The 12,056-nt window shown below is 56.0% G+C and overlaps 1 protein-coding gene across 1 annotated transcript; it reads left to right on the top strand.

The window, feature by feature from the left end:
• The first annotated feature begins 4,657 nt into the window (after positions 1-4,657).
• On the top strand, positions 4,658-12,056 carry OPN4 (opsin 4). Its single transcript, XM_004681054.2, has 10 exons — positions 4,658-4,801; positions 5,512-5,657; positions 7,060-7,193; positions 7,520-7,723; positions 8,317-8,488; positions 8,885-9,049; positions 9,869-9,976; positions 10,892-11,072; positions 11,495-11,635; positions 12,006-12,056. The coding sequence occupies exons 1-10, from the start codon at positions 4,658-4,660 to the stop codon at positions 12,054-12,056; spliced, it is 1,446 nt and encodes a 481-aa protein (XP_004681111.2).

The following is a 12,056-nucleotide window of genomic DNA, read 5'->3' as shown; positions in this document are numbered from 1 at the left end:
TTTATTATAGAGATTTATTTATTTATGCATATAAGAGGTGGGGTGCAGGCCAGAAGTGTGGGGGGTGAGAGGATTCGCCAGAGACAGATGGGGAGCAGAACAGGCAGATCTACTGAAATACACTGCTGAGGGGAGCAGCTGGCAAGATAGGAGAGGTCTTAGCTCCTGGCTGGGGATCAAACTCGTGCTACAGTGGCTGCAGATAGCTTTATAATGCTGAGGCTTAACCTGTTGTACCACCAGGAAAGCCCAGAATTTCATTAAAAAAAATTTTATTTATTTATTCATTCTGAACTGGGGTACAGGCCAGAGGTGCAGGGGCAGTGAGAATTCACTAGAGTCAGAGTGGGGAGCAGAATAGGTAGCTTGATGAAGTACACTGCTGAGGGGAGCAGCAGGCAAGATGGAGAGATCTGCTGCATCATGTGGGTCAGCTCCCTGGCTGGGGATTGAACTTGTGCTGCAGTGGCTGCAGAGAGCTTCATAATACTGTGCTTTAACCTGTTAAACCATCAGGGAGGGCCCAGAATTTCGTTTTTTAGTTCAGTGGAAAATTCTTGCTTTCAATGGGCTGCTGGGTGTGCACAAGGTACACGCCTCTTTCAGGTGTGTAGTTAATGTTCAAATGTAGCATTACTTCTTTTGAACTTATTCATGTTTTCCTTGACTTTCAGCTTCTTAATTCCTCTCTCATACCTGTTAACTGGCCTTCGCCCTCTTAGCAGAAGTCTCAGGCCAACAGGAGGAGGTCATGTTTTGTGACTCTGTGGTTTCCCTCCTGATTGCATTCTGCAGTGACCCAGGGCCTCGCAGTGACCCGGGGCCTCTCGGTGACCGTGCCAGCCCCATGCATGGGTCTGCTAAACCTGTCTGAAAATGCACAGTACCTAGATGAGTATGAAGCTGGGGACTGAACTGAAATCACTGAGGCAATACTCATGTACCTAGTAGGACTAGAATAGGGGCCATCTCTGAGTGCCCTGGATTGGGGCCCCAGACAAGAGTGTGGGCACCAGGAGGTTCCAAGCCCAGGAGCTCCCACAGGAACTCCTGTAGGAAGTATTACAGTGTATTACAGTGCTGTGTAGACTCTGCCCATTTTCCTCCCTGTCTGCCCCACCTCCCCTTCAACTAGCGTAAGCTGCACAGGAGGGAGCTCACTGGGAAGTAAGGGTGGGAGGAAAACCAGAAAGAGAGAGGATTCACATGCCTCTGGGGAAACTAACAGGACCCCTCAACTGGCTCCCCAGGAGCAGGCCCAAGCTGGTGGAGGAGGAGCCAGAACCAGCGTCTCTAGGTCCGAGGCAGATTCAGGGACAGAGTCCTGTTGCTCCTTGGGGGATGACAGCCAAAAAGCGAGGATTTTCTGTCTTTGCATTTCTAGTCCTTCCTACAGGCCCTTGGAAGGAGGGGCCTCTTCTGACAGGGTTCTCCGGGTTGCAGGTGAGGGAGGCCCCAGTTGAGGGGGGCCGCAGGTGAGCTGCTGGCAAGGTGCCCACAGGAACATGTTTGTGAAGACATTTAATATTCCCTTGGCAACAGCTCCTGGGAATTTCCCAGGAGTCTCTAGGTAACCAGACACCCCTGAGGAAACTGATCCCCAGGAGTAGAGAGGCTGGCAGTGGTATTACAGTGCTGTCTGCTTGGCCAGCTGGAGAGGAGGGAGACCCATATTCTGAGACACCGGTGCTGGGACGGGAATGCAGAATATAAAGCCCTGGATTTTCCATTGACGTTGCTTACAAGGGCTCTTAAGATTTTTCAACAAAAGATAGACATTCTGGGGCTTGAAAAGCTATAGGTCAAGTCAACATTGGGGCCCTGTGGGTAGTCCTGTGTGGCACTGGTTTTCCACCGTCCCCGACAAATATGGGTTATGTGCTTGCTGAGGACACCCTCTGGACTTGCTTCTAACTCCGGCCGGATCGAATATTAAACACCGTGTCCCGGCCTCCTCAGCACTCCCGATCCCCTGGCTCCCTCTGCCCACGCCCCAAAACTGCTCAAAGGCCTCCCACTCACTATGCCCTTGCTTCTCCCTCAGGAATGAGGGATCTGGAAAATTTTTCCCACTTTCAGCCAAGCCAGAGAGGCATGACATGCCGGTGGTGGGTCAGTGCAGTGCTGTGGGCGAGGGATCCCGTACCGCTACACATACACAACCCCGTGAGGCCCCCTGGGCTGGAGGGGGTGAGTATGGCTGTCCAGAGACTCTTAGTAAGGCTGAACAAAAGGCTGGCCAGGCTGGTCCAGGAGAAGCAGAGAGGCTGGCTGACAACGGGAACGTGTGTTTTCTGTGGTCTGAGAGGAAGCAGCTGGCTGAGCGCAGTGAGGACGCCATGGAGAGCCAGTACAGAAGTCAGGTCGCCGGCACTGAGTGACTAAGTGAGCAAGTCAGATTCAGGGGCTCCTTCTCCCGCGAGCAGGATGGCACCTGAAGGTGACTGACTGCCCAAGGGTCAGGCTCCCCCAGGCCTGAATCCATCCTCCAGGAAGGTCTCCAGGTGCTGGCAGCTGGTGCTCTTAGACACTCGGCTGCTCAGCTGGCAGCCACACCCAGACAGCCTGGCGCCTGAGCTTGGCTAGTCATTCTTCCCAGACAAGACTGTTCTGGAGCATGCATTAAAAAGAGGCAGCAGCAGGCTGCAGGCCCCTGTCTTGGACGCAGCCTCCTAATGTGGGGACAGCCTGTGCACAGATACTGATGGGGCCAACATGCCTCTTCCTGCTGACCCGGGTGTGGCCCAGCTTCCCCTCCGCTTCTTACCCCAGGTAGCAGTGACGTGCTGGTATTTGCCCTCATGCTCTTGCCACATTAGGACTTTGTCAGTGTCTTAAGAGCAACGGGAGCCATCAAAGGGTTATGTATGGTGTTATCTAATGGCTTGTAGGCCTGCAGTGTGAAAATCAGTCTATGAGGAGAGGGCAAAAGAACGGGGAGATGTGGAGAGAGGAACTGTGGTGGGCGGAGCAGCCCTGCTACCAGCTCCATGGCCCCTGAGGCTGCGGAAACCAGGAGTCCAGGACTGCACTGAGCACAGAGGTCAGCCTGCCCTCAGAGAGTGGTGCTGTGCGAGGAAAGGAGTCCAGGCCTCTCTCTGAGGGAGTGGACGCTAGTCAGGCTGGGGGTTGTGTGGACTCTGAGGACCCGGGCTGGTTTGTCCCTGAGCTGATATTCGTGAATGCAACAGGGCCTTTGGGACTGTTGGGCAGCCGAGAGGGCCATGGAGAGACTGCACCAAGCTTGGGGGGAGAGCTGAGGGGCAGAGTAGGGGATAGAAGTGAGACTCAGAGATGGAGACAGGGGCCTCCTGGTCTGAGGAGAAGGATGGAAGGCCAGGGGCTCCCCCACGTCTTGAAGCTTCTAGCCAGGGCAGCTTGGGCAGTGGTGGCCATAGGGGACAATTAGACACTCAGTCCTTGGAGGCCATGTCTACCCTTTTAGTTCTCCTGGCTTACCCTGGACTACAGTCTCTGGCAGGTGTGGGAGGCAGAGGTGGGAGCCCCAGGGTCAAGGTGGTCTCCTCAGAGCGGCTGCAGCACAGGAAGAAGCAGTGGGGACTCAGGCCCTGAGGAAATCTCAGCATCACCAAGGAGTCAGCTAGAAAGGACACTATGAAGTGGGCCCCTGGTTTCGGAAGGCCTCAGGCATAGGGGATTCAATTCCTTGGTCCCATAGGCATTGTGCTGAGGCACACAGAGGAGGAGGCATCTCTCTTCACTCCTGAGCTCCACTAATCTCAGCACTGGGTCTCAGGACATGTTCCCAAGCCAGGTGTTTCTGGAAGCCTCCCCCCTAGAACTATAGCAGGTGGCAGCCCCAGCCTGAGCAGCGCACAGCTGCCATCCCCTCCAGCTCTGGGCTTTGTCAACTTCTCCAACAAGGAATCGGACACAGCCTGCGGACCCCTTACAGCTCTGACATTCTGACCAGGGCTTTATTTTTGCTTTTTGTTTTTAACCTTTCCATGTCCATTAGAGAGGTTTATAAAAAGCAACCAAAAAAAGTGCCCCCTGCTCTGATCTGATCTGATCCTGAACGTGCTGTATCCTGACTCATCCTCTTAGCTTCTTCACCTGTGAAATGGGCCCTGTGAAAAGAGGTGAGCTCCATAGCTCACCTGCCCACTGGAGAGCCCTGGGGGATCTCAGGGCAGCAGAGCTTATTTTGATGAGCTCAGGGAGAATAGAGAGCCTGGTCAAGGGGAGGACAAGAGTGTTGGACCGCCCAGAGTCCAAGAGCATTGCCGGGCAATCTCCCTTGAAACACCAACACACACACATACACATTCACAAGCACACACATGCATTCACACATGCACGCTGCCATCATCAGACCGTCAGTGGGCAGACACCCAGGGGCCTGTGTCTGAGGGAGTGGTGGTGCGGAGCAACCAGGCACGTGCACTCGCAGCTCCTCTACTTAAAGGTGGAGTCAGACTCTGACTGTGTCGCAATAACTGCGACACTCCTTCCTTTGTGTTCCACTGGACACAGTTCCCCAAGAGCAGCTCCAGGCTGGTCGACGCTGAAGCAGGCAGCCAGCAGAGAGGACAGGGGAGCTAAGGATGGAGGACAGCTGGGAAGCTGGGCACAGCTAACTCCTGAGCTCCCTTGACTTCTCTGAGGGCTCAAGAGAGAAGCACCATACCTTAGGATGAATCCTCCTACAGGGTCAAGGGTCCCAGCAGGCCTGGCTCCAGATCCCAGCTGCATGGCCACGCCAGCCTCACCTGGTCGGTGGGACAGCTCCCGAAGCAGCACCTCCAGGCTGGACGAACTTCAGCCCGTCAGCCCTACGGTAAGCCTGGGGTGAGCATATGCACGCACAGAGCCTTCCCTCCCTGCTGGGGCCCCTCTTGGGTGTTGATGGGGATATAGCGAAGGTCTGAGCTCAACTGTAGGACCCTGGGCATGTCACCAGGCCTCCCTGAGCCTGCTTTACACGAAGAGGCCAATCAGGAGAGGACAATGTGGGCAATGTTCTTCCCAGAGAACATTCAAGGAATAGAAAGAAAGGCCAGCCCCATAGCACGAGGGACTGCAGTGGCCCAGACCTGCCCTTGGCTACCTCTACTTTCTGAGATTGCCTCTCAGAATCTCCCAAGAAGGAAGATCTCGCTGGATTTCTGACATTATTCAGCCCAGAGTGAGGCATTGGATGCCTCTGGGGTCTCTATCATCCTACCCAGGGTCCCAAGGTCAGACTCCATCAATGCCACCATTAACTGGAGGGGGGTTGCAGAGGGTACCCTCAAGAATCTGGGATACTGATCCAGGTCTTGGACAGGATGGGAAGGCTCCAGTTGCTATAGGAGCCAGGGAAGACAGAGACTAAGCCATATCCTTTCCCCAGAAAGGAATTGGTCAGAAGGGGTAAATTCCTTTGTTCTAGCCACATAGGGCCATGACCATGCTACTGTGATCCTAAAAGACCTAAGCTCTTTTTTTTTTTTCTTTTGAGCAGGGAGGGCGAATAATATGATGCCTTGTTTCTCTATCTCTCCACAGGCAGCTGGGGCTCAGGAGGCTGCCTGGGTCCCCTTCCCCACGGCTAATGTGCCAGACCATGTCCACTATACTTTGGGCACAGTGATCCTGCTGGTGGGGCTCACAGGGATGCTGGGCAATCTGACTGTCATCTACACCTTTTGCAGGTGCCTGGGTGGCAAGGATCTGGGCATTGATGCCAGTGGGCTATACATACAGAGACAGGGAAGGACACAGGGCAGGGATGATGGTACCAGCTCTTTAGAGTACTATTGAGTCTGCGTGGGAGGCTAGGACCAAGTCCTTGATGGCCTCAGACCCAGTTCTCCATCTTCAAGCTCAAAAAAGGGTCAAAAAGTAGTCCAGGGCACCTTGAGTGGCACGTGAAAGTTGTTTTGCAGGCAAACCCTCTGTGTAAGACAGGCGTATGCAGCCTCTGCCTATTCTGCTCTGCTCTCAGCTCATGTGAGGCTCCATCTTTCTTGAAGAGCAGCCTTGGCACCAGAGTTCTGGGTCCTCAGGTCCCTCAGTGACCACTCCTGGCTTCCTTCCTGCCATTCACAGACTAAATGACTAAGGCGGGAAGGTAGAGAATGAATGCCTGACTCTACCACCTATTAGCTGAAATGATTTTGGGCAAGTCACTTCTATTGTTTGAGTCCACTTTTCTTGTTTGCAAAATGGAATTGTGATTTACTCCATGGAGTCAGTGTGGGAATGAAGTAAGCTCATGCATGTGTAGTGACCAGCAAATGATTGGATCCTGGCTGGGCCATGGGCTGAGTTCTGTGATTTGAGCAAGCCAGATCACAATGGGAACCTCACTGTTCTTAGCTGGAAAATGAGAGGTAGATGCAAAAATTGGCCATCACAGGAGATGAGGTTTGTGGAACCGCCTGCTCTGAGTGGGTACAATTGTCAGTTCTTCTGCTCCTTGCCACCCCTGAGGGTAAGGTTTGCAGATACAGCTATGCTGAACAGGGTCTGGGTCACGACATGACAGAAGAAGAAGGGGAGTAAGAAGGAGTGACTGAGGAGGAAAGAGGCCTGAGAAGCTTGTGGGAAGGTACTGTTTGGGCATGCAGGAGGAGGAGTGGTCTGGGAGATACCTTGAAAGAGACCTGGGTCTGGAGGGACTCAGGAAATGAGTGATGTGTCCAAGGAGAGAGAGTGGGTCACTCAGAGAGAATCCAAAGCACAGGAGGAAGAAATGGTCACATCCCCAAACCAGCCTCCACAGGGCTGCACAGCAGCACTGGAGAGGCATTGTTCTCCCCTTCATTGTGAGGGAACCACCCTCAGCTGCCACCTTGAGGGGCCCCAGTCTTCGGTCTGAACTGCCAGTCTCCAGAGCTGTTTCACTGGGATTTGCTGGGCAGTGGGGTGGGTTTGTGGCCTAGCGGCTGGGCCTGTCTCTCTCCAAGCATGCGTGTGCATGCATGTGTGTGCCCAGGTGTGAGTGTGCACGTGTGTATATGTTGTGCGGTGCGTGTGTGTGGGCATATGTTCATGTGTAGAGGGAGAAAGCACCCCAGCAGAAGTACCTCCTATAACCCCAAACCCTCACAGGAGCAGAGGTCTCAGGACACCCGCCAACATGTTCATTATCAACCTCGCTGTCAGCGACTTCCTCATGTCCTTCACCCAGGCTCCTGTCTTCTTCGCCAGTAGTCTCTATAAGCAGTGGCTCTTTGGGAAAGCAGGTAGACACTCTGGGTTCCCTTTGCTTGGAGGGAGGGAGAGGGCTGTGACCGGGGATGCCCACAGTGGAGGGCAAACCTGGGGAGGGGGTGATTTTCTTACCCTGAGTAACCACCTCAGGCCTAGGAGTGAGCAAGAGGGAAGACTCCATTTCCTTTCCCAAGGGCTCTGCCAGCCTCTGTGGTGAGTAGGCAGGGTAAAGGGAGACGCGGGTCTGCCTTTCTCGAGAGGTGAGAGCAGTACTGAGTACATCATCTCCAGACCCTCCCTCCCCCTGGGGGCCTGGGGGCTGTCTGCCAGGGACTGAGGTGAGGGACTGTGCCTGCAGGCTGTGAGTTCTATGCCTTCTGTGGGGCTCTCTTTGGCATCACCTCCATGATTACCCTGACGGCCATCGCCCTGGACCGCTACCTGGTGATCACACGCCCACTGGCCACCATCGGAGTGGTATCCAAGAGGCGGGCGGCACTTGTCCTGCTGGGCGTCTGGCTCTATGCCTTGGCCTGGAGCCTGCCACCCTTCTTTGGCTGGAGTAAGTGGCTGGTGGAATTGGGGGCGGGAAAATAGGCTGGGAGGGGCCTGTTCAAAGGCAAGTAGGAGGACTTAGGTGAAGCCATTGGCAGGAGGGGCCATGGGGGTGCCTAGACCCCCAGTCAAGCACACGTGTAGGAGGCTTGAGTGGCAGCAAGGGAAACTGAGGCTGCACCATCAGGGGTCAATGATCAGGACTCCGACCCCCAAATTCACAGGGGATACTGAGTGTGCAATGAGGTAGACAGGCAGCGAGTGGGTGTGGGACCCTCAGGAGGGAAGAGTAGCAGCAATACCCACCTTTCTGGAGCAGGACCAGGAAGCTGGCTCATCCTGGGGCTATGGTGAGGGCTCCGCTCCAAAGTGCCAAGAATGGGCAGCTGAAGCCTTCGCTATCTGTCTCCTGAACTGGTGCCCCTGCCAGGCCCGCTTGGAAATCTCCCTTTCATGTGCAGGGCCCTGGCTGTCTCTGGACTAGGCAAGACTGAGGTGGGGCAGTGCTCGGGGACCCCAGGCCCCCCACCCAGAGCCCCTGCTAGATGGGAGCGGAGCTCTGCACTGCCTCTAAGACTGAGCTCCTGCCCTGGCTCCCAGGTGCCTACGTGCCTGAGGGGCTGCTCACCTCCTGTTCCTGGGACTACATGCGCTTCACGCCGTCCTTCCGTGCCTACACCTTGCTGCTCTTCTGCTTCGTGTTCTTCCTCCCTCTGCTTGCCATTGTCTACTGCTACATCTTCATCTTCAGAGCCATCAGGGAGACAGGCCAGTAAGCTGGACATGGGGGAAAGGCTGTGCCCCTTCTCCAGGTCACCCCAGACTAGCTCAGTGCTCACCTCTGGGCACTCGCAGTTTCAGATGGGCAAAGACAAGCTTATGAGGTGGGGTGTCACCCTTGGCTAAATGGGACCAGCACCACTAGGGGGCCTAGAAAGGACTCAGAAAATCAAGTATTCTGACAAGGGTGTCTTCAGGCGTGGGTAGGGGGTCAGGGGAGTCAGAGAAGGCACCACAGGTGAACCCACAGAAAAATAGCTTTGTTGGGTTGTCTGGGAGTGAGAACAGAGCCCTGCCAGAGTGCCTCCAGAGAGCCCCCCGCCCCAGCCCATGACTATGTTACTGCAACCCCACATGGGGTCAGAGGCAGACCCCGCGCCCTTTCTAGGGCTCTCCAGACTTTCAGGGCCTGCGAGAGCAGCAGTGACTTTCCCCACCAGCGGCAGCGGCTGCAGAATGAATGGAAAATGGCAAAGGTCATACTGCTGGTTATCCTTCTGTTCGTGCTCTCCTGGGCTCCCTACTCCACTGTGGCCCTGGTGGCCTTTGCTGGGTGAGCATGAGCTAAGGGACTGGGGCAGGGGTAAAGGGGAGGGGGAGGAGCCAGGAACCCCAGGCTGGCCTCTCTCTCCCAGCGCAAGCCCAGCCAGCGCTCTGCACACCCTGAAATCACAGCCTTACTCCCCCTCCGTGTGGGATGGCCACCTGATCTGGCCTCCCTAATTCCTGGAGGCACAAGGAATGAGCTGGGGGAGCCTGGCCCCTTCTGGATCTGTCTGAGGTCCTATGAGGGCTCGCAAGTCTTGTGAGGCCCCAGGGGAGCACACAGACGGGGTGCAGCTCACCTTCTTCCCTCTAGTCCTTTGTGCTCCAGTCTGGGGACCTTGCCCTCTGCGGCAGCATGGACATAGGCCTCAGAGGCACTTTAGAGATAGCAAGAGCCTCTTATCCTTGGAAGTGTCTAGTTAGGAGACTTACTCCTTGTGCAGGAAACTCCCAGGTCCTCCTGTCAAGGTGCTCTGAGGAACCAGGGGAGTAGAGGGCATCGGGCTGGGGCGGAAGGAGGGAAGAGCTGGGCAGGAGACCAGGGTCACCGGAAAGACTTATACCAAGGTGCAGGTGCCAAAAGATACGCCCCAAACTGGCATGTTCCTCCCACCACCCTTCTTCATCTGCTCCCTGATTCCCACTTACCTCAGATCAGACTTCTCCCTGGTGTTGCTCCCCTCCCAGGCAGACTTGACCCTGCTTTCATGGTGTTAGGCTAGGGCTCTGCAGGAGGTGGCCTAGAGGGAGGTTCCTGAGGGTGTGGGTGGGCTGTGGAGTCTCAGGGAGGCCCTGCTGGCAGGGGACCACAGTTTCTCTGTCCTAGGTACGCACACGTGCTGACGCCCTACATGACCTCGGTGCCGGCTGTCATTGCCAAAGCCTCAGCCATCCACAACCCCATCGTTTATGCCATCATCCACCCAAAGTACAGGTCTGACCCTCCTCCAGGACCCACTCCCAGTCCCTAGGGCCACCTTCAAGGGCATGCAGGGCTTGACCCTACAGAAGAGGGTGGGGTTGGGGGTGGGAGGGGGTGGGGGGGTGAGACTGGGGCATCTTGGTTTCTTGCATATGCACGAGCCAGGGCCACTCACATCAGGGAGCAGCCAGTGACACTCGGCAGGGTCTAGGGTTGAGGTGACAGCCCCTCTGCTGCTCCAGCTTCCCAGAGGGCTCAGTTTAAAGGGGCATCAGTGCCCCCTGGACAGGTTTCAACCCTGACTATGGGGTCTTAGGAAAAGAGACCCAAAGACAGCTGGGATAGCGGATCTAGAGTATACCCTCTGCACAGAGAAGCCACGCAGACAGCAACGTCCAGCGAGAACACAGCAGGAGCGCTCCATGAGCCCTGCTGGGACCGGGAAGTAGTTCTGGCTCAGAGCACTCTGGGCTGATAGAATCGCAGCGGGGCTGGGCTCTCCCACGAGGGGGCCTTCAGTGCTGCCTCTTGCCTGGTGGTGTCAGTAACTCACCTCCCTGTCTGAAGCTCACTGCAGGCCTTGGCCCACCCAGCTCAGTGGCTGCTCAGAAGCTCCCCGATCCTCATTGGCAGATACGTGCCTTGAGCCAGTGTTCTGAGGGCTGGATTGACCACCTTGCTGACACTGTTACCCCTCCATGTCCCCAGTTCCAGCGTGTCTGTCCAAGCATGGTCCTGTGAGCCTCTGTCTCCACCCTAGCATCTCTCTGTCCTTCCTCATCACTACTTTGGCTCTCAGTGTCTTTCTGTCCATTCCTATCAATCCATTGCCTGTCTCAGCCTCCAAAGTCTGACCTCCCCCACCCCTCTGTGGCTCCATCCCCCACTGTGTGTCCGTTTCCGTAACCAGGTGTACCGTCCCTGCAGAATGGCCATTGCTCAGTACCTGCCCTGCCTGGGGGTGCTGCTGGGCGTGTCAGGCCAGCGTGCCCGCCCGTACACCAGCTACCGCTCGACCCACCGCTCTACACTGAGCAGCCAGGCCTCAGACATCAGCTGGATCTCTGGGCGGAGGCGCCAGGCATCCCTCGGCTCTGAAAGCGAGGTGGTAAGGGCGCGGCTGGCACCTTCTTTCCTCAACCAGGCTAGCTTCAGGCCTCTGGGTAGGGCAGCTTTGACACTCTGGGAACATCCTACCCTGCTTCCATCCCTGGGAACTTAGTTGAGAGCTTGCGGGAGCAGCTGCCAGAGGTCTCTTCCCTAAATCCCTGCAGTGAATGAGGATTCAGGAGAGGCCTAGACCCTCACGAAGGCATATCCATCCCCATCCTTATGAAGGGGTGAGAATGTGCCCCGCCCCCACAGGCACTCACAGTTTATAGCCATTTGCTTGCCAGCAACCCTGCAAATGGTGTCAGGGGGTCTCACCCCAGGGAACTGTCTGGGAGGAAGAAGGCCTTGGTGGTGGAGGGGGCAGGAGCAAGACTGGAATGTCCCTCTCAACTCACAGTGACTCCCCACCTCCCCCAGGGCTGGACAGACTCTGAGGCTGCGCCTGCGTGCAGGGGGGCTGCTCAGCAAGAAGGCAGTAGATCCCTCCACCGGCAGGACCTGGAGGACCCGGCAGCCAAGGCCCCTCGCAAGCCCCAGGGACTGGACGCTGCTGGGAAGGTGACTGGACCTGGCATCTGCCACCCTATAGAGGAGTGGGGGCAAGGGACAAGTAGCCTGGGAGTGGTCACCAAAAGGGGGTTTGTTGTGGCCAGACCCAGTGTCCTCTAGGAACCCCCATACCTCCCTTCCAGTCTTCCTGAGCATCTGAGAGTCACTGTGACACCAAGATGCTGGCTGGCATGGTATGTGAAAGCACCTGAGCATGCACATATGATTGTGGGACCTGACTACATGCACACCTGGCTGTGGGTGCCTGGGTGGTGGATGTTACCATGAGTGTATGCGACGTGCAGTTGGCACAGTGTAGCTCAGGCCTGTGTGTGACATGCTTGACCAGCACATGCTCTTTGTCGCTGTGACACCACAGGACATGGGACTGAAGGTGCCCCGGAGTGTCTGCTCTAAGCAGAGGGTGTGA

This window comes from Condylura cristata, unplaced genomic scaffold (genome assembly GCF_000260355.1).
Source record: "Condylura cristata isolate star-nosed mole 26May11 unplaced genomic scaffold, ConCri1.0 scaffold00011, whole genome shotgun sequence".
Lineage (NCBI taxonomy): Eukaryota > Metazoa > Chordata > Mammalia > Eulipotyphla > Talpidae > Condylura > Condylura cristata.
This window is presented reverse-complemented; position numbering and strand designations above follow the sequence as displayed.

Bases quoted from the DNA above. Each gene is read 5' to 3' on its own strand.
- OPN4 (XM_004681054.2), top strand. From the start codon at position 4,658: ATGAATCCTCCTACAGGGTCAAGGGTCCCAGCAGGCCTGGCTCCAGAT. The intron at 5,658-7,059 runs GTGCCTGGGTGG...AAACCCTCACAG, and splicing joins GTCATCTACACCTTTTGCAG to GAGCAGAGGTCTCAGGACAC. The intron at 7,194-7,519 runs GTAGACACTCTG...CTGTGCCTGCAG, and splicing joins GTGGCTCTTTGGGAAAGCAG to GCTGTGAGTTCTATGCCTTC.